We start from the raw sequence: 19,940 nt of genomic DNA on the forward strand, positions 1-19,940 counted from the left end.
TCAATCATGTCCGCAACTTCACTCTGATTACATAATTATACAATTAATCATGCGAAAACACATACCTAACGAAAACAATCCAACTTTCTGTAATGTAACTAACAGAAACATTAAACTGTTGAAACCTTACAATGGTCTTCTAAGACCATTTATAATGGCATATTGAATAAAAACATTAAACTGTTGAAACCTTTACAATGACAATTTGAAAAATAAATATATAATGTGGATTTAATCTTGTTGAAAAGATTCAACGGTTTTAAATGAGCAAAAAATAAAGACATAATTTTGTTTTTGATTAATATACAGTACATGTGCTGTATATTTATTGGTCAAGTTTGTTAGTAATTTTTTCCACCCAAACTATTTGTAAAAAAATATTTCATAGAAATTATAATTATAACTAGTTATTTATATACCAAAATACATAATTTTATAAATAAAAATTGTGTTATTTAATTTGGACACTAAATTTTTCGTTTTTTTGTTAAAATAATTTTAACATAATCCTTTTAAACTCAAAATCTTAGTATCTATTATTTGAAAATATAAATTAAAAAGGAAACAATTTTTATTGTTATTATATTTTGATTTTACTAATTATCATTGTAAATTATCATTAACATTTTATATAAAAGAAAAGAAAACTATGAAATGAAATGTTTGGATAAGGTGTTTAATTTTATTAAACAAATTATTATAAGTGTAAAAACTGAATGAATGTTGAATTAATAGGTAAAAGAGATAGAAAATGACTGGGAGTGTTAAAACTTAAAATAGGTTATTTAAAAAATTAACTATTGTACATCAGTACATAGTCTTATATTTGTTTTTCTTACAGCCCAAAAGAAAATCAAAAATATGGGAGAAAACGAAGTACGGGCCTTAATACGGGACTTCTCTTTTTGGTCCTTACGTGCCAGCTGGCATTTTTTGAGCACGGTCGAAGTCGTCTAAGGTTTGTCTCGACATTTGGTATCCATTTCAGCCTCTTCCTTTCCCGATTCACTCTCGACGGCGACGCAGTTGGAGAAAGCTCTTCCGACGATTTCTCGCCGCAAACAAGATCCTCTCGGTTAGTTCGCAAGACGAGACCGATCTGTTGTCTCCACGGTCGACATCCTTGGATTCTCCTCCGTTTTCGAACCAAAAGGGAGGAAGGCCACAATCAATTGTGGAATGATTTTTTTTCTGAAACTCCGACGTGCTCGAGCAATTTATTCCGGTAACGGTTTCGAATGAATAAATCATTGTTCATTCGTATTGTGCATCGTCTCTCCGCAGAAGTAGAGTATTTTCATCAAACACAAGATGCACTAGGACGGTCTAGTCTATCATCTCTACAAAAATGTACCACAACAATTCGTCAATTTGCATATGGTGGTGGGGCTGACACGGTTGACGAATATGTCCGACTTGCCGAAACAACAGCTCGAAAATGTTTGCACGAATTTACTGCCGGAATAATCCTCCTATTTGGCGATGAATACCTAAGGCGTCCCACACCGGAGGATCTGGCCAGATTACTCCATATCGGAGAACAACGTGGATTTCCAGGGATGATTGGAAGCATCGACTGTATGAATTGGGAGTGGAAGAATTGTCCCACCGCTTGGAAAGGAATGTATTCACGAGGAACCAAAAAACAAACAATTGTCTTGGAAGCGGCACACCTTTTTTGGAGCTCCAGGTACTATGAACGATCTTAATATTCTTGATCGATCACCTGTTTTTGATGACATTATTAACGGAATAGCACCAGAAGTAAAGTTTAATGTCAACGGAATGGAGTACGATATGGATTATTATCTGACAGATGGTATTTATCCGAAATAAGCGACTTTTATTCAATCTATCAGACTACCACAAGGTCCGAAGAATTCATTATTTGCTAAAACCCAAGAAGCTGTTCGAAAAGATGTTGAACGTGCCTTTGGAGTCCTGCAAGCTAGATTTGCCGTTGTCAAAAATCCATCTAAGTTATGGGATAAATACAAAATATCAAATATTATGAGAGCTTATATAATACTCCATAATATGATTGTCGAAGATAAACGAGCATCATTCACTCAGTATAACGCTTTTGAATTTCAAGAAAGAGAAGATGAGGATTCATTTTCCGTCAATATGCCTTCACATCTCGGCAATACAATGGATCGTTGAACAAGTCTTCAGAATAGACAAATCCATCAACAATTAAAAAATGATTTGATTGAATATATATGGGCTAAATTTGGACATCTTCCAAATGACATATAATTTCTAAATTTATATGAATTGAATAAAATGTTTGTTTTGTTTTATTTATGGTGTTTGTATGATTTTCTGTTTTTATAAAAAAAATGTTTGTAATATTCTATGAAATGAATAAAATGTTTGTCTATTTCATATTTTTTACAATTTAAAATTTTATATGTTTTATCCTAAACACATTAATTCTATATTGCTATGTACTAAAATAAATAATTTATGTAGCTAAGGACAAATTAAAGTCCCACCAATAATCACCACATTTAACAAAGTCCTATAACAATTTACTAACCATAACAATATTAATAAAAGATTCTAAGGACTCAACTTAAAGTCGTTGCAATAATGTTGCTCTTATATCCCATCAATACTCATGCCGTACTGATCGATGGAGAACGTTGCTTAAGACTCGTTCTCTTATATATTAACATGTGGGAACAAAGAAACTTCGGAGACTTCTTCTAACTCTTTAAATATTTTCGGTTCTACTTATGTGGCCTTCTCGTTATTGCCACCTCAGCATATGTACAAGTGTATTCCTGCATCCTGTCAAAAGAAGACCAATCTTTAACTCGTTTGAACACTTTGGTTAAGCTCTATTCAATGTGATTACAAAAATAAACAAATTCACAGAGATCCGACCACTGGAGCAAGAAGAAGAACCTCTAGGACTGCTCTTTTGTTTCTCGGGTTCGTGTCTTTTTGTCTTCCTTTTCTTTCCCAATTCCATTATTGTTGATTTGTTTTATCACTGTTAAAAATTTAGGATTCAGATGTCGGATGGAGGAGCACCGTCGAGGTACGTGAAGTTGACAAAGGAACAAGCTCCAGTGGATGAGGTTAATCCCGGCGAACTGAATCAACCGATTCAGGTTCCTCAAGTATGTCTCTCTCTCTCTCTCTCTCTCTCTACTGATCTAATTTTACATTTACGCATCTCAAGAGGACTCTCACATGATCACGGTTATTTCTTTCTTGTATTCAATTGTTTACGATCAAGAATGTAACAGAAATTATATGGTTTCCGCCATAGATCCGTGTTTCGTGTTCATCAAGTAACCTATTAGTGGTTACGTGCTTGGCTCTTGCATCAATTTATAATTCCCTAAAACCAATCCGGTCGGTTTGAATCTGCAGCTAGCAGTTTACAAATGCAACGAGTGTGGCCAAACTTTGCCTGAAAATTTTGAAGCTCCTGCAGATGAGCCATGGACTACCGGAATATTCGGGTGCACTGAGGACATGGATAGCTGTAAGTTTTTCATTTGCTATAAAACCATCATCAAGTGAGTGATCTCACTAGAACTAATTAAGAGCTCCTTACTTCCATGTCTTTCATACAGTTTGGCAAGGATTCTTTTGCCCAAGTGTTCTGTTCGGACGTGTCTATGAAACTCTGAGTGAGGAAGAAACCTCATGGAAGAGAGCATGTGTTTGCCATTCGATTGTAGTAGAAGGCGGTCTTACAGCCGCATCCTTGCTTCTTTGTATTCCCGGTATAGATCCACATACCACGTTTCTTTTTTGTGAAAGCTTGTTTTTTGTTTGGTGGATGTGTGGGATTTACACTGGAGACTTCAGGCAAACTCTCCAGCGCAAATATCATCTCCAGGTACAAACCACAAAGTTTCGTGACATATCTGGAGGTTGATGCTTTGAAAACGTGTTGTTTGTGATGATTAAACAGAACTCTCCTTGCGACCCATGTATGGTGCATTGTTTCCTCCATTTCTGTGCTGTTTGTCAAGCACACCGGGAGATGAAGAACCGTCTTTCGGACAACTTTGTGATGCCAATGACTGTGGTTAACCCGCCACCGGTTCAAGAGATGAGTTCCTCTAACGACGGACACCACCATGACTCTGTCCCGGTATCACACCACAGCTCTGACCTTGTGATGCGGCCATTGTAGTGCAAAAAGATTCAAGGTCTTGTTTTGTATGGACCTGAAGATGCATGGTTTAATAAGGATGATATATATAGTATATACACCCACTTGGTTTGTTTAAAACTCATAAATAATAGAGAGATCCTTATCACAAGATTGTTTTAAATAACATATAAGAAAAAAGTTTATTAGTATTTGATTTGAAATATTCTTACGTAGCGTGTAATCTCCTTATTTTGATAAAATATTCTTTTGGACAAATACAAACAAATTTAAAAAATAAACAATCATTATACGTTTAAGTTTCTTTGAGATTTCCTAGACTTATTAAAATAATAATGAAAATACCAAATCGTTTCGTATAAGTAACGATAAGTACGAAATTAGGTACGTAAAGTCTTTACAGTTGAGTTTTCTGCTAGATACGCGAGGATCAAAAACATAACTATATCCAAAAAGATGATCGGAAGAGATGCTGCTTCGATTCCCAACGTTGACTTACCATCTACAACGGCGGGATCACGAGTTTCAGGATCGTTGCCATGCCGACGGAAAAGTCTTGTTAACGCCGGACAGGGAGATGTTTTCTACGGCGAAGATGACGTGGCAGATTTGATGTTTAGAGAAGACGAAGTGGAACAAGACTCGGTGATGAGAGCTTACAGAAGTGACGAAGCTATGAGATCTATTCAAGATACGAGAAGACGAGAAAGAAGAAGCTTCTTTTGCTTTGAATGTTTCGACTTTCTCATACTTGTTTTCTCTAGAAATAGGAACTAATTAACATACATCTTGTAAATTCTACTAGTCTTTTCTTGTTAGCTTTTTAATTCATCCAAATTTAATTAAAAACCAAAAAAAAGTTATTTTAAATTGATTGATAATTTGATGATATGAACGACAAGAGTTTTTATTACTGTTATTTTATAACAACAGAACATTGCAAATACATATGTGCTTTCAACGTTGACTAGAATTTTTTTTTTCTTTTTTTCACTAGAATTTTATTAATAGAACGAGGCCACCAACTGAACCAAGCCCAACACAACATTAAACAGAACATGAAACAAAGGCCCAACACGGAAGGCCGTCTAAACAAACACCTTTGAGCCGAAAGCCCAAAAAGACAGCCCGTCGCAGAAGAAGTCGAGTCAGTCAACCACGTGTTCGATCGCTCGGCGATCAATGGACACGTGCCTTGACGAGAACCAACCTTCTTCTTCCGGAGCTAGCGAAGCAACACGACAGATCACCATCGACGGCGAGTCAACCCGAGACGAAATGTTCAAACCGCACGGCCACCACTGAGCTCGAGCCGATAAGTCGACAAAACTGGTGGATCTGCGAGATCGACGAAAAGATAAACCGCCTACAATCAATCCTTAACCTCGGATTTACTTGCATGCGCAACAGACATCTGTTTGAAACCAGAGGTAGATTTTACAACAGGTTACAAATACCTTAAGTGGTTCTCTTTGGCGTCGACTTGTGAGCTTCGCTGGTTTTTGCTTACTTCTTTCTTTCATACCTTCTCTTGATCATGTTGGTTTATCTCTTCTTTTTATTTTTCGTCATCTGTTTGTACTGTTTCATTATGTGGGTTTGTGCTTTTCTCTAGTTTTGGAGGAATTGGTCTTTGCCTACATGCATAAACGAATTACCCAAAATTACATGAATTGCCAAAAATATCCATGATTGCCGTAATGTTATTATCAGAGATTATCCAAATATTTTCATTTGGTATTATCCAAAACTACTTGTATTACTTGATATTTTTATGCGAGGAGAATTTTAATCTGAAAAAATCCGAAGTGCTCTATATTTTTACACGAACTATCTACACAACATGAGGAAGAGATTTTTATCTGAAATAGTCAATTACTTTATATTTTCTTCCGAACATCTGAACAATCCAAAAAGGAACGGGAGCATCTATTGTTTTATAGATCTATCGTCATCATCGTCTACTACTTCATCTATTGAACTTCCAGATGTGCTAGCCCCATCAATATAGGTTATATATTTGAATAGAATTTTTTTAAAAGAATATTTTCATGTATTTTTTAAAAAAATGATGCATTCATTGATTCCATGATCGTATTGATGTGAATGTCTGATATATTATTTACTGAAAAACGATAGGCATTTGTGTTTTATACATATCCAATTAAGATACAATCCATGGTTTTAGGTCTACTTGTGAAATTTTTGAGGTGGCAGGGTACAACTAACCTCCACATTCTGAGGTATTTATTCAAGAGTACAATAGTTTTTCAAATCTCATATGGTATACTGTCTGTTAGCTTGAGGGGTAGTTTGTATAGGATATATTTTGTGGTAAGCAGTGGTGAGTAGTGCTTCCCCAACAGTCACCTAGTTCCTATATTCTGATCAATCCTAATTTATCCAAAAAAATTCCCAATAAAACATCAATCTTTCTAAGAATCAGCTGGTCAAATTCAAAATTAATTACACATTTATAGTTACCAAGTATAATATTCTTGTTCCTGTTTGAAGTCATTTTCAACATGATTTTTCCAATACATTCACCCTAATTAGATTGTGACAAGTTTCCCATCTTTAGTTGATCACATTTCTTTCTTTTTTTTGCTAAGAATGTTAATATCATAAATGAAAAGAGTTCTTACAAAGTAGAAACACTTAGATGAGAATTGTTTCTCTGGCAAGAAAAGGTAAAAACAGAGAGACAATTAAGTTATAGTGGTGTGGTTAGAAATCTTCAAGACTTCAACGTATCCATAGTGACATGAAGTGGAGAAACTTGTTCCCCGGTTTCTTGCGTGTATCGTGACCTTTGTGGTGTGGTCCGTCCAATAGACCTTTGTCTCCCACGGAATGCTAAAGTTGCACAGGCCTGCACCACGCTGGAGACTACCGAACCCAAGATCAGAACAGGCTCTCGAGCTTCATACTCACCTGACAACGGTACCACTGCCTTCCTTATCTACTGAACGGGATTCATATCATTGGTCAGTTAATGGGGTTACGATGCAAGGATACTCTTCTGCTAAAACATGGGATTCAATCATACCAAGAGCAGATGTGAAAGATTGGGCAAAGGTTGTTTGGTTTATAGGAGCAGTCCCTAAGCATGCTTTCTACATGTGGATTGTAAATTATGATAGGTTGCCAACAAGAGTAAGACTAGCATCATGGCGTTTGCAAATTCCGACCACCTGCTGTCTTTGTTCCCACTATCCAGAGAACCGAGATCATCTTCTCCTAACTGTGAGTACAGCACTGCCGTATGGAAGTGTGTCTTGCTAAGGACTCGTCCTTCGGGTAGACTGTTTTCTAATTGGCAGGAGCTTCTATCATGGATAAAAAGAGATAGTCAACAAGCGCCAGCAGCTCTCCGTTGTTCATGCTACAATTTACCATCTGTGGAAGCAGAGAAATAATGTCCTCTTTAACCACACTCATATTCCACCAGAGTCTTTGTTCAAGTGCTTAGAGAGGGACATCCGCAACACGATACACGCAAGAAACTTGATCACATTTCTTGCACTTCTAATATGTATTGAAAATGTCTTTCCAGTGTAAATGCATGTATTGGCATGTATTGTACCACCACTCTTTAGGGGTTTTCTTCAACCATATTAGTTTATGTGACTATAACTCAACTTCAATCGGATTTACTTGATTTTTATGCATAGTCTTCTTATGACATTCTAAAAGATTTATGATCCGACTTGCCACAACTTTTATACTTTCCAGTTGATTTATTCTTCATGGAAACTCAGCGCCAGTCCAACTATATTGGAGCTCTCATTCAAAAATTGGATTTTTCTGTTTGATTGAATAGACTTAGTTTAAAAAAAAAAATTGGAAAATGGCTTGGGCTACGCGGCCGCTTCTAATGCCTTCGTAGCGGGCCGGGCCTGTGGAAACAAGCTTAAATCTAGTGAAACCTTGATGAACAAATTTAATCGGTCCAACTTTATTAGGTCATGCCTTTCTTTTTCCCTTATTTTAGTACTCACCACATTCACATTATGAATATGAATTGATCCTTCTTTCTCAAGTTTCAGTGACTCATTTTATAGCCTGATGATCAAGTTTACCAAAAGCTTGTAAGAAACATGGTTTTGAAGTATGCTAAACTTGCTAAACGTAGTTTCATGTTTCAATTGTTGCTAAAAAAGAAGTTTTCATGTTTCAATTGAAGATGGTAATCGATTCATATATTTTTCTTCAATTCCAATAGCTATGCTTTAATTCTACTAATTATTGATTTGACTACAGCCCAATGCTGATGTTTCATGTAGTATTTGGTTTACCTCTTTTCAATTTTATATTCTAAGAATCAGGCCTGAAACTATTGGGGTGAAACATTTGAACGGAGTTCCATCTATATAACGGATTCCAATATTAAAAAAATTGTTTTTATATATTAATTTATAAAAATTTAATGTTTTGACATAATACGTATGAAAATATATGCCGAGATGGTCGTGGTCCAGTGGCCATGCCTTGTGACAAAGTTCACTTTGTGATGTGCCCCGGATCGAGCTGGTCGAGCTAAATCAAAGTGACACTATCTTGGATGAGCTGAATACTCAAGTGAGCTAGACTGACACTATCATGGACGAGCTGAGTAGGACTGACACTCACTTGGACAAGCTGAGCAAGCATGTTCGATCTTTCGAGCTGGTTCGACCATCCGAGAAGCTGAAAATGGCTAACATTCTTTCTGATGAACCAATGACCAATTCAATCATGCCAAAGGTGACTATCCATGTTCTAAATGTCCAAGAAATCCTTGGGCTTGATGGTTTTCAAAAAGATTCAAAAACAGACTTGTTTGGGCAAAATGGAGAAACCGATCAAATATTGGCTAAGGGAAAAGATGGATTTCGACCAGGCCTCAAAGGGACATGTCATGGCCCATATTAGGAGCATATTCTTCACCTTTCAAAGTCCTGGTCGTGGCTATATCAAGAGGCAGTCTAAGTTTCAGTCAAAGACTTTATTTAGTCAAGTCTTTGTTTTCGGTCTTTTATGTCTTGTTTTTAGCACATTCTTCTTTGGATCTCTACAACTTGTAATCCTATAAAAGGCCTAAGAGCCACGAAATAAAGCAATCGATTATGTCTGAATTTTCTGAGTTAAAACTCTTTGTTCTTTGTAAGAACTTGTCTTGTTTCTTGGTGAGTCATATCCAAGTAAACACTTCCTCAAATCGTTGGACTTGTGCGTCATATCAAGCAACGACGAGAGATCCTTCACTTGGTGGTCTTGTGAGTCATATCAAGCACCATTTGGAGTCGGGAATATCAGAGGCTTTCCGCAACCTTCGTGCAACCGTTCAATCCATTCAGTTCTCCATCCGAAGTTCATATCCAAACAGAACCAGTAGAGTGATCCGTTCCTACGGTCCTTCAAGTGGTATCAGAGCCACTCTTCTGGTATCTTCTGAATCATTCCATCTTCTTGTCTTCCATTTCTTCATAAACACTTCTTCTTCTATCTTTCTTGAATCCGAGCCCCTCATTACCATCCACTATATAAAAAAAAGATCTACAATTAAAAAAAAAAATTCAAAGTTTGATTTGTGGATTAGTGGTGGAAGAGAAAACCTACTGGTTGAGGAGAAATCCAGCCTTTGAGGTGGTTAAAGCGGATTCCAAACCAAAATCTCTTATCTTTCTATCTTAAGAAATTCCCTTGAGTTTGCTTGGAATTGTCCATTGGGATTCTTTGATTTGTTTTTCTTAGAACCTTGAGTGGAAACTTGTTTGTGTGATCACTACAAATTCTGAGAGAAACACGTGTGTGGGTGAGGATCAAACACTTGAGTGTGTGAGGTTTTTATCTAAGGTTTTGTGTTTAAGAAATTTCAGGAACAATGAGTAGTGGAGAAGAAAGAAGCTGACCCAAAAATTCTGTCGATGGGTTGTCTAACTTGCAAATGAGGGCTTTGAATGATATTTTTGCTAACTTTATAAATGCATGGCTAGATCAAATACACTAAAGGCTGGACGAGATTCAGGGTATCCAACAGACTGATCGTCCTAGACCCGCTGCAAGGAGAGAACGCCCAAGGCGGACCAACCGGTCCGAGGAGGAAATTGGAGAGAAGGAGTTCCATGAGGGCGACAGCAAGAGCCTAAAGAAGAGCACAACCACATGTGCACCTGTAGCTGAACAACCAATATTCGTCAGTGAAAAACCCAACGGTAAATCTGAAAACACCCTTGAAGAGCTAAAAGATTTTTCAGATTCTTTACCAATTCTTGATGAATATGATGAAGATCTGATTGAAAGTTTGATAATTTGTGGGGATAAGTGTGATCGTTCTCTTCCTGGATCTGATTGTATGCTTGATGATGAATAGACTAATGCAAAACTAACTTTTTTGCAACCGGAGCATCTGAGTAGTCTTATCTCATTTTTACAAGATTTTGAGGAAAAGAAAGCACCAAGCATAACACCCATCATCATGGAGAACCAACTTTGCTTTGATCCAGGAACAACTTCTACGCCTTTTCCCATAAACTTTCAGGAGCACTTCAAGTTTTTGAAACATAACCAAGCTGTCCAAACTGGCTACCTTGGAGATGCCAGCGACAGAGGTTCAGTCCAAGGTGAATATCTCAACATCCAAAAGGTCCTTTTCCATGAATTCAATTTTCCCAGAAGGCCAACTCAACAAGGATTCACTAAGGCTTGGAATTACAAGAAATTATTCACGGAGGAAAAAGTTATGAATTTTACAAACCGGAAGTTTCACAGTCCATCTATATGTGAGTACCAGACTTTCGAAGGAGATTCAAGCCCAATGAAGAAGCGGTCTGAGACAAAGCCGATCATAGGATTCAAGATGGATCTCCCATATTTCCAGAAAGCCTAATATCAGAAGAAATGGCCACGGAATTATGAAGTTATGATCCATTCTCTAAAACCGGCCAAACCAGTTCTACACTTGCCTCAATTGGAAGCTAACCGATTCAACCAGCTTCAAACCCGACATTTGCGACCAGGAGATCAATCTATACAATCAGGAAGTTTCTTTCCAAAAATTTTCTTCTCAGACTTTTACATGAATTTTAAATTCTTTTTGTCCGATTCATTCCCTTTTGAAACAGGTAAAATGGATTTGAGGTCAAATCCTTTTGAAGAGGGAGGGAATGATGTGCTCCGGATCGAGCTGCTCGAGCTAAATCAAAGTGACACTTTCTTGGATGAGCTGAATACTCAAGTGAGCTGGGCTGACACTATCATAAACGAGCTGAGTAGGACTGACACTCACTTGGACAAGCTGAGCAAGCATGTTCGATCTTTCGAGCTGGTTCGACCACCCGAGAAGTTGGAAATGGCTAACCTTCTTTCTGATGAACCAATGACCAATTCAATCATGCCAAAGGTGATTATCCATGTTCTAAATGTCCAAGAAATTCTTGGGCTTGATGGTTTTCAAAAAGATTCAAAAACATATTTGTTTGAGCCAAATGGAAAAACCGATCAAATATTGGCTAAGGGAAAAGATGGATTTCGACCAGGCCTCAAAGGGACATGTCATGGCCCATATCAGGAGCATATTCTTCACCTTTCAAAGTCCTGGTCGTGACTATATCAAGAGGCAGTCCAAGTTTCAGTCAAAGACTTTATTTAGTCAAGTCTTTGTTTTCGGTCTTTTATGTCTTGTTTTTAACACATTCTTTTTTGGATTTCTATAACTTGTAATCCTATAAATAAGGTCTAAGAGCCACGAAATAAAACTATCGATTTTGTCTGAATTTTCTGAGTTAAAACTCTTTGTTCTTTGTAAGAACTTGTCTTGTTTCTTGGTGAGTCATATCCAAGTAAACACTTCCTCAAATCGATGGACTTGTGCGTCATATCAAGCAACGACGAGAGATCCTTCACTTGGTGATCTTGTGAGTCGTATCAAACACCATTTGGAGTCGGGAATATCAGAGACTTTCCGAAACCTTCGTGCGACCGTTCAATCCATTCAGTTCTCCATCCGGAGTTCATATTCAAACAGAACCAATAGAGTGATCTGTTCCTAGGTTCCTTCACTTTGGCATCAAGGTTTCAATCCCTCCTCTGCTCCAAAGTAAGGAACCTCTCCTTCATGGGGTTAATGAGCTAATGGGCCGGTCCGTTGTGGCCCGAAATTGACAAAAAAACATATGAAAATATATAAATTTTTATATATTACATAAAGATAGATAATTTGTTTTCATCTCTTCATTTAGGTTTCTTAAATAATTTTATCTTGTTTGTATATAAGTTGATTGGGGCCCAATAATACCAGTCCCGACTCTGTATATTCGCGGACCTTTTCCATGTCTTTGTTAATCTTCCATGTGAATTTATTTGTATCTTAAAACTCAATTAAAATTATTTTTATATATGAATTTGAGGGTGAAGATATGTTGATTATTGAATATGATGAAGATACAATCGTGATGAAAATAAATCCACTAATTAATAACACTAGAATTTAAGAATTTTAACAATCATTAGAAATTTACATCCCACTAACACTCCCTTAGTAGAAGAGGAAATGAATTCTTATAGATTTGTGATAGGTCTTTGTTCTCTTATGGTTCAGCATCATTTTAATGGATCTTCAAACTATTGGACTGAATCTCAAAGCTGGTTTGGAGAATGGTAAAATCTATTTTCAACAAAAATCTATATAGAAAATTATAGTGGTGACCAAAAAGAAAAGTAATCAATATCTAAAGCAAATACAAAAGCAAACGAACAATGTGTATATATATATATGTACGGGGTAACGCACTACGGTCGATATCTATTCTATTAAAAGGGAAGTAGTCTTGATAAATCTACTTATAAAAATTGTTTGGACCTTTTCATTAAAACTTAATATGTTTTTTATATTGTTTTAACTAAATCAAAAATATTTAATCTGTTACATTAGAATCTTTTTTTCAATTGATAGATTTTAGTCACATATATAGTGGGTCCCTTATTAACCTAGATCGACAACAACTCTCTTTTATGTTATAACTATATCATAATTAAGTTTCAAATTAATAACCTATCATAATTCATCACCCACATATAAACAAAAAAAATATGTTAACCTTATTACTCATAATCTTTGGAAAAACCATAGAACAACCACATGAACAAAAAGCATAGAATAATTATTGACCGTATTTTAATGAACTGGAAGTTGTTCACTTATGATGGCACCCTATCATATGAATAAATATGTATTTCAATATATGCATGATTCATTAAGTATTTTCTTAAACGCTTCAACATATTTTTATGATATATTTTCTTGAACAATATTATATCACACAAATTTCTTTTTATTATCTATATTATTAAAATATGATCATCCTAAAAAGTTACTTACAAAAATATTGCACCTACTCATTAATTATATTATTATTTTTCTGTAACTATAAAATACTTTAAATAAATCCATTTTTTACTCAATACTATTGAAACTGAATATAAGAACCACATTTATAATAGAGGGATACACTATGAATTTGGAAATGGGTCCCTTTCCATCTTATCATGTAATTTTTTTGAGAATTTTTTATAATGTAATTTTTAAAAAATCTTAGTGTCATTCGATATATTCAATTTTAAGTACTATTAAAAAGTACGCAAAAAGTTTAAATCAATATTTTTAAAAATGTCATCAGATTTATATAATATTTTTTTGGATCAATCAGTATGATAGGGCGGGTTAATGATGAGTTTTTACCAAGTTTTATCAAGTTTTTACATATTGAGTTTTAACTTAATCCAGATCGGATTATATATGGATTACCAGATTTATTAATTAGACCGCGGGTTTGGACCGGGTACAAAAACATTGCTAAAACTATTAAAAACCTACAAATTCATACTATTAAAGAATCACAAATCAAAAAGTTTATTCACTTTTAAGTACTACTAAAAAGTATTGAAAAATTTTGAATCAACATTTTAAAAAATATCATCAAATTTATATAATATTTTATCGGGTCAACAGTATCAGATGGCGGGTTAATGATGAATTTTTTTTCTAGGTTTTATCATGTTTTTATATATTATGTTTTAACTTAGTATGATCAGATTATATACGTCACCAAAATTATCAATTCGATCGTGGGTTTGGATCAGGTACAAAAACATTGCTAAAACTATTAAAAACCTAAAAAAAAATCATATTACTAAATTAACCCAAAATCTGCAAAGCAAATCTTATGTCTCACCAGTTCAACATATGTAACTCTTATAAAATTTACATAAAATATAAATTAACATAAACAAACATGATATCCATATGTACGCAATCATCATAACTAGTTCAGTTCATGTAATGTTGTCTTGACTCAGTTCGAAATGACCGTAGAAGTACAAGACAGATCCATGGTGGATAAGCATGACCGGCGGTGTGGAGATTCCGGTTACAAGTTCCTTTGTGTTAGGCGGCCAATAACTCAAAACCACCGGAGGTGCCGCAGCCGTGACGGTGAAGAACTCGTTGACGACATTGTTTTGTAATTCAAGCAAGGACATATCTGGGAAAACGAGAATAATTAGTGACATGATTTCCTTGTCCATCGCGAAATTCCAACGAGAGTCACCGGAACTCCATTCGCCGGCAATGAATCGAGAGAGATGGTTGAAGGTTGGGATTTTCGGATTTATGAGGACAAAAAAAATCAGCTGATAAAGATGATGATGTGTTAAAAAGATAAGATGAATCTGGACCATTCATATTAAAGTTACAATAGTAGATCCACTGGTCATAAAATAAGACAAATATAAATTTTGTTAAAGTGTACTATTATTAATATTGTCTGTCAGATAGGAGAGGAGATGTGTGGTTGGGGTTAATTTCCGCTTATTTTCTAGTTAGATCTATAAGTTTTAGAGTTACGGTTAGTGTATTTTAGTTAGGATTCGATAAATTGTTGGAAGAAAAAGTGTGTAGCAATAAGTGAATGATATAAAAAGATTGAAAGTGACCTGACTGTAATTGTTTCAAATAATTATACCAGAAATTGATTAGTACATCACTACATCCGATGTAAGAAAACATTGATCAGTACACGTCCTAGTCCTAGACGAGGTCATAGCTAATATATATCTGGAAATTTGTTTCTTCTGATCACTTCATTAGAAAGCAATAGTGGAATTAAAGAATTTATTTTTGGGAGCAATCGAAGTCTTTAGGCTTAGTCTAATGTTCAATTGGATCAAATACATCTTGAACCATTATAATAAATATACCATATTTTCATGCAAATTGAATTATGACAAGCGAATTTGTGTGAATGAAAAATTTTCATTTTGACAAAAATATATATGAATAAAGCTAGGTTTGTAATTTTGTTTTGACAAAAAAATGAAACTTACTTGTTTCGTCAAAAAAAAGAAACTTACATAAAACAATATTTGTTTTTTGTAAGCTAACAATATTTTTTCTTTATTGAATACAAATCAATGATTATGAATGTATCAAATCAGATATAGTACGAAAATCTGATTTCAGCTCTAGACTCTAGTAGGAGGCAATAACGGAATGATAACCGCACGCTGCGTGGGTAAGTTGAGCCCAAAAAAAATAATATTGAAGCTAGAAAGTAATATAGTATCATTTCAACAAATTAATGATAAACGAATTTAGTGTTGTTTTTGTTTTTGCTTAACGAATTAGTGTTGTTGTAATAATAAAAAAACTAATTTAGTGTGGATGAAGGAATATAAGTCATATATAATTTGAACAAAATATATGTGAATAAAATAAGGTTTGGTTTTGCCAAAACAAAACTTATATAAATCTACAATATTTCTTTTGTCTAAAAATAGTAAATCAATGATAATGAATAATTGAATACATATGTACGAAATCAAATAAAAAGATTTTGAAATTCTGAAGTGTAGTGTAGTCGGTCCCCGCTGTAGACTCTAGTAGTAGGCAATAACGGAATGAGAACCGCAGGCGCGTGTGTAACACCTCAAAACTACACGGAAACACAAAGTTATTATCAGGTACAGTCGATTCCACATTCCTTCATGTTTTAACACCGTCAAATATCACACAAGTTCCAAAAGTAACACGTGACATAAATCCATCGCTTCACTGCATGTGCCAATATTTTCTCTAGCTTGTGAACGAGCACAGACAAATAAATCGCCGCGAAGGAGCACAGTTACATAGTTACAGGCGGTTTGAGGGTAAAAATGTCAATTAAACTCAGCTTGCAGCGCAGGCAAAAGACTCACGTGACATGCCACACGCATATCAGGCACACACACCACACTCTCCCTTTCTCTCTCTCTCTCTCTCTATATACGTAGATTTTAACGAAAGCGACATTTCGAAGCTTTTTTTCTTTTCCGTTTCGTCCTTCCTCAGCAGAGAAAAAGCTCTTTTTTTTCCGGTGAGAAAAATAAAATTGTTCGTTTGTTTCCGATTCTCTCTTCCAACGCGTTCATGTTCACTGAATCAGATTTACAGTTTCCGTTACTGATTTTCCAGGGAAATCGAAGGGAAGAAAAGGATCATCGGGAGCAGACGATCATGGTTGTAAGCTTTCTCTCTCTCTCTCTGTATTTAATGAATCCAAACAAACGAAAAATGGTCTCTTTCTCATGACGATCGAAATAAAATCATCATCGTCGTTGGTCAAGTGATGTTGACAGTGTTTCCTTAGTGTCTCCCACGCGCGCACCTGATAGCGCGTGTGTGTTTATTGTTAGTCAGCTTTTTTCGAAATATATTCTCCAGGCAGGCATCAACTGATTTTCCTCGGAAATTAAAAAAATAAAAAAGTTAAACCTCTGAGTGTACGTACGCTCGTGTGCAGGAAACGATGTTCGTGAAAAGGTATCCGATCAGAGGAGCCTCCGCCGGTAAAAACCCTTCGCCGCCGCCGCCTCCGTTGAATGGTAATAACTCTTGTTCTCGCTTTCTCTTCAAACTCCCTTTTTTTTCTCTGATTATTTTTGTTGGTTATAGTTGCAGTGGCGCACATAAGAGTGGGATCTTACTACGAAATCGATTCCTCCGTCCTCCCTCTGAGATCATCGACGCCGGAGCAGCTCAAATCCATCAGAATCGTCATGGTAATAAAACCTCACGTTTCCTTCTCCTCACGTTTTCTCAAAGACTGATTTATTTTTTATTTTTATTTTGCTCAGGTGAACAAAGTCACGGGACGTCACGTGTCTCTCCGGTACCCGAGCATGTACTCACTCATATCGTATTTCGATTTCGCCGCTACTAACCGGACTAAACCGGAGAATAAGAAGAGTGGTGGTAGTCTTCTTCCGGTTCTTGACGAGGGGTATGTGACGACGGCGGATCTAGCCGGAGACTTGCTCTACAGAAGAATCCCACCTCACGAGGTTTCTCTGAGTAGAAAGTCCTGGAGTTTTTGGGTTTCCGACGATTCTCAACCGGCGAAGCACAACGCCGCTAGACTCTATCGCGCGATTTCGCCTGAGGGAAAGTGCTGGTCTGAGCTGAGATCGAGAGGGATGGTCAAGTGGGGGAAGAGGTTGCGCGTCCGCTACCAGAGCCGCCATATTGACTATAACAACAACAAGAGTTGTAGACTCAAGGAGGAAGATGATGGCACTGGTAAGAGGAAGCTAAGTGAATCCAGGGCTGAGAATCTCGCTAAGAGGGCTAAGGTGCTTGATCAGAAGAAGGAAAACCAAATCGTTGTTTATAAGAGGAAAACAGGGGATGAGATTGAAAGCAGTGATCTTCGAGCTGAGAAGGATGCAAACGAGAAGAGAAGATTCGCTCAGAGGGCCAATGTATCTGAGCAGAAGAAGGAGAATCAGATTGTGGTTTATACGAGGAGATCAGAGAAGAACTTTATTGACAGATGGTCTGTTGAGAGGTAAAAAAAGAGCATATCTTTAATCATCTCTGAATTTTTGGATTCATCTGATTTTTTGTTTTATGTTGAAGGTACAAACTTGCTGAGAAGAACATGTTAAAAGTGATGAAGGAGAAAAACGCTGTGGTTGGTAACTCCATGCTCAGGGCAGAGTTGAGGTCAGAAGCAAGGAAGCTGATTGGGGACACGGGTCTTTTAGATCATCTGCTTAAGCACATGGCAGGGAAGGTGGCTCCTGGAGGTCAAGACAGGTTTAGGAGAAAACACAATGCAGATGGAGCTATGGAGTATTGGTTGGAGAGTTCTGATTTGGTTAACTTAAGGAAAGAAGCAGGAGTCGAAGATCCTTATTGGACACCTCCACTTGGTTGGAAGCTTGGTGACAGTCCTACTCAAGATCCTGTCTGCGCTGGAGATATCCGTGACATCAGAGAAGGATTAGCTAGCCTTAAAAGGTACAAATCCAACTTATTTTGCTTGGTTATATGATCATCTCTCTTTCCTTTGTTTTCTTGTAGCAACTGTCCGCTTATGTTTGACTTGGTCTTGAGCAGAGAGATGGAGAAACTCACGTCAAAGAAAGAAGAGGAGGAGCTTGCTATCATGACTACACCTAAATCTTGTGTTACTAGTCAGAACGTACACCATGATAGCATGATGACTCCAGCAAAGGTAAAGAACTCAAAAACATTTCTACCTTGTGATAACTGTCTATTGAACATTTCTGCTGCTTCGTCTCAGGAAATCTACGCTGATCTGCTGAAGAAAAAATCCAAAATTGAGGACCAGCTAGTGATAATTGCAGATACCTTGCGCAAAATGGAGGTAAATATATCCCAAGATTGTGTTTCCAAACACAAACACTCTTCTGGCTAGTTGTAGCTGAACTTACTCAAAAGTGAAACCTTCTATAAAGATGTCACTTTGCTGATGAAACATTTGTGTGTTTGATGGATGCAAATATTGCAGGAAGACATGGGATGGCTTAAGAAAACAGTGGACGAGAACTGTCCTAGAATGCCAGACTCAACGGAGATGCCTTTTCTACTAGAGGATTCACCAATGTTGAAGACACAAGAAGGAGAAGTGAAGGAAAATCAAATCACGGAGTCACCTCAAAAAGCTAGGAATCATAATCGACAAGAACAACCATCACTTATACACAACACTGGTTTCAGAATCTGCAGGCCTGTGGCGAGTTTCTCCTGGCCTAAACTGCCTGCCCTTGTTGCTGCAACTGATACTGATGAGTTTGCTTCTTCGCCTAGTCACCGACCATCTCCCGTCTTGCCTTTTCCATTCACCCTTCGTTCTCCAGAAACGCCAACAAATCTCTTTGACCTTTAAAGCTGTCATCAGTCTTGAGATCTTACTTGCCCTACAAGTAAGCTGTCAATGGTAAACCACAAGCGAGCAGGTTTTTACAACTATCACTTATTATAGAATTTAAGGTACGGAAAATAAGAGAAGGGACCCTTATTCTTATGGGAGCAATAATTGGGAATTTTGAATTATTTTTCCTCTTTACTTTATGTCTCATAGAGGGATGTCTTGAATGGACTTTATATATCATAGGAAAATATTTTGAAGATTGAAACAATGGGACCAAATGATTCTGTCTTACTGAACCATTTCTATTATTGATACGGTTATATATACTTATTCAATTCGCAAGGCTTTTTATTTTAAAACTCATTTCATGCAAAATTGATTTTGATAATCTATCACGCAGATTTGTTACGTCCCCATTGAACTGTAGAAATAATAGTTTGAGAATGTTGTACTGATCCGGTCCGGTTATGTTCTTTGGGTTAACCCTAATACGGACCTCTTAGATTCAGCCGTGGTACTGTTTAACTTGCGGTTTAAAATTTTGGTCTTTCCGATGGGTTCTCCGGTTATAATTTTCGGTTCACAAAGTTCAAAATTTTTTTATA

General features: G+C 36.4%; 4 protein-coding genes across 6 annotated transcripts; all 4 read left to right on the forward strand.

The window, feature by feature from the left end:
• Positions 1 to 2,776: 2,776 nt before the first annotated feature.
• LOC106326252 (cell number regulator 6) lies at positions 2,777 to 4,273 on the forward strand. 2 transcript variants are annotated; one of them, XM_013764277.1, is made up of 5 exons: positions 2,777 to 2,940; positions 3,017 to 3,131; positions 3,388 to 3,502; positions 3,594 to 3,862; positions 3,938 to 4,273. In XM_013764277.1, the coding sequence occupies exons 2-5, from the start codon at positions 3,024 to 3,026 to the stop codon at positions 4,160 to 4,162; spliced, it is 717 nt and encodes a 238-aa protein (XP_013619731.1). In that variant the 5' UTR covers positions 2,777 to 2,940; positions 3,017 to 3,023; the 3' UTR covers positions 4,163 to 4,273. The 2 variants fall into 2 exon arrangements, with proteins under 2 accessions (XP_013619731.1, XP_013619732.1); XM_013764278.1 differs by having other exon boundaries at positions 3,024 to 3,131.
• Positions 4,274 to 4,500: 227 nt separating this feature from the next.
• On the forward strand, positions 4,501 to 4,933 carry LOC106326438. Its single transcript, XM_013764417.1, has one exon. It carries the CDS (start codon positions 4,598 to 4,600, stop codon positions 4,916 to 4,918), a length of 321 nt encoding a protein of 106 aa, XP_013619871.1. The 5' UTR covers positions 4,501 to 4,597; the 3' UTR covers positions 4,919 to 4,933.
• Positions 4,934 to 7,147: 2,214 nt separating this feature from the next.
• LOC106323510 lies at positions 7,148 to 7,560 on the forward strand. Its single transcript, XM_013761621.1, has 2 exons — positions 7,148 to 7,219; positions 7,285 to 7,560. Exons 1-2 carry the CDS (start codon positions 7,148 to 7,150, stop codon positions 7,558 to 7,560), a joined length of 348 nt encoding a protein of 115 aa, XP_013617075.1.
• A 9,366-nt stretch (positions 7,561 to 16,926) lies between these two features.
• On the forward strand, positions 16,927 to 19,600 carry LOC106325255 (protein DYAD). Of its 2 annotated transcripts, none has more exons than XM_013763290.1 (7): positions 16,927 to 17,041; positions 17,112 to 17,218; positions 17,294 to 18,003; positions 18,075 to 18,458; positions 18,558 to 18,675; positions 18,745 to 18,828; positions 18,973 to 19,600. In XM_013763290.1, the coding sequence occupies exons 1-7, from the start codon at positions 16,966 to 16,968 to the stop codon at positions 19,348 to 19,350; spliced, it is 1,857 nt and encodes a 618-aa protein (XP_013618744.1). In that variant the 5' UTR covers positions 16,927 to 16,965; the 3' UTR covers positions 19,351 to 19,600. The 2 variants fall into 2 exon arrangements, with proteins under 2 accessions (XP_013618744.1, XP_013618745.1); XM_013763291.1 differs by having other exon boundaries at positions 17,118 to 17,218.
• The last annotated feature ends 340 nt before the right edge of the window (positions 19,601 to 19,940 follow it).

The sequence above is a fragment of the Brassica oleracea genome, chromosome C2 (assembly GCF_000695525.1).
Source record: "Brassica oleracea var. oleracea cultivar TO1000 chromosome C2, BOL, whole genome shotgun sequence".
NCBI classification, from domain to species: domain Eukaryota; kingdom Viridiplantae; phylum Streptophyta; class Magnoliopsida; order Brassicales; family Brassicaceae; genus Brassica; species Brassica oleracea.

Excerpts from the sequence above, each read along its gene's own strand:
- LOC106326252 (XM_013764277.1), top strand. The coding sequence starts at position 3,024 with ATGTCGGATGGAGGAGCACCGTCGAGGTACGTGAAGTTGACAAAGGAA. Across the intron at positions 3,132-3,387 it reads AACCGATTCAGGTTCCTCAA|CTAGCAGTTTACAAATGCAA; the intron begins GTATGTCTCTCT and ends TTGAATCTGCAG. Across the intron at positions 3,503-3,593 it reads CACTGAGGACATGGATAGCT|TTTGGCAAGGATTCTTTTGC; the intron begins GTAAGTTTTTCA and ends TCTTTCATACAG.
- LOC106325255 (XM_013763290.1), top strand. The coding sequence starts at position 16,966 with ATGTTCGTGAAAAGGTATCCGATCAGAGGAGCCTCCGCCGGTAAAAAC. Across the intron at positions 18,004-18,074 it reads GACAGATGGTCTGTTGAGAG|GTACAAACTTGCTGAGAAGA; the intron begins GTAAAAAAAGAG and ends TTTATGTTGAAG. Across the intron at positions 18,829-18,972 it reads ATACCTTGCGCAAAATGGAG|GAAGACATGGGATGGCTTAA; the intron begins GTAAATATATCC and ends CAAATATTGCAG.
- LOC106323510 (XM_013761621.1), top strand. The coding sequence starts at position 7,148 with ATGCAAGGATACTCTTCTGCTAAAACATGGGATTCAATCATACCAAGA. Across the intron at positions 7,220-7,284 it reads ATGTGAAAGATTGGGCAAAG|GTTGCCAACAAGAGTAAGAC; the intron begins GTTGTTTGGTTT and ends AAATTATGATAG.
- LOC106326438 (XM_013764417.1), top strand. The coding sequence starts at position 4,598 with ATGATCGGAAGAGATGCTGCTTCGATTCCCAACGTTGACTTACCATCT.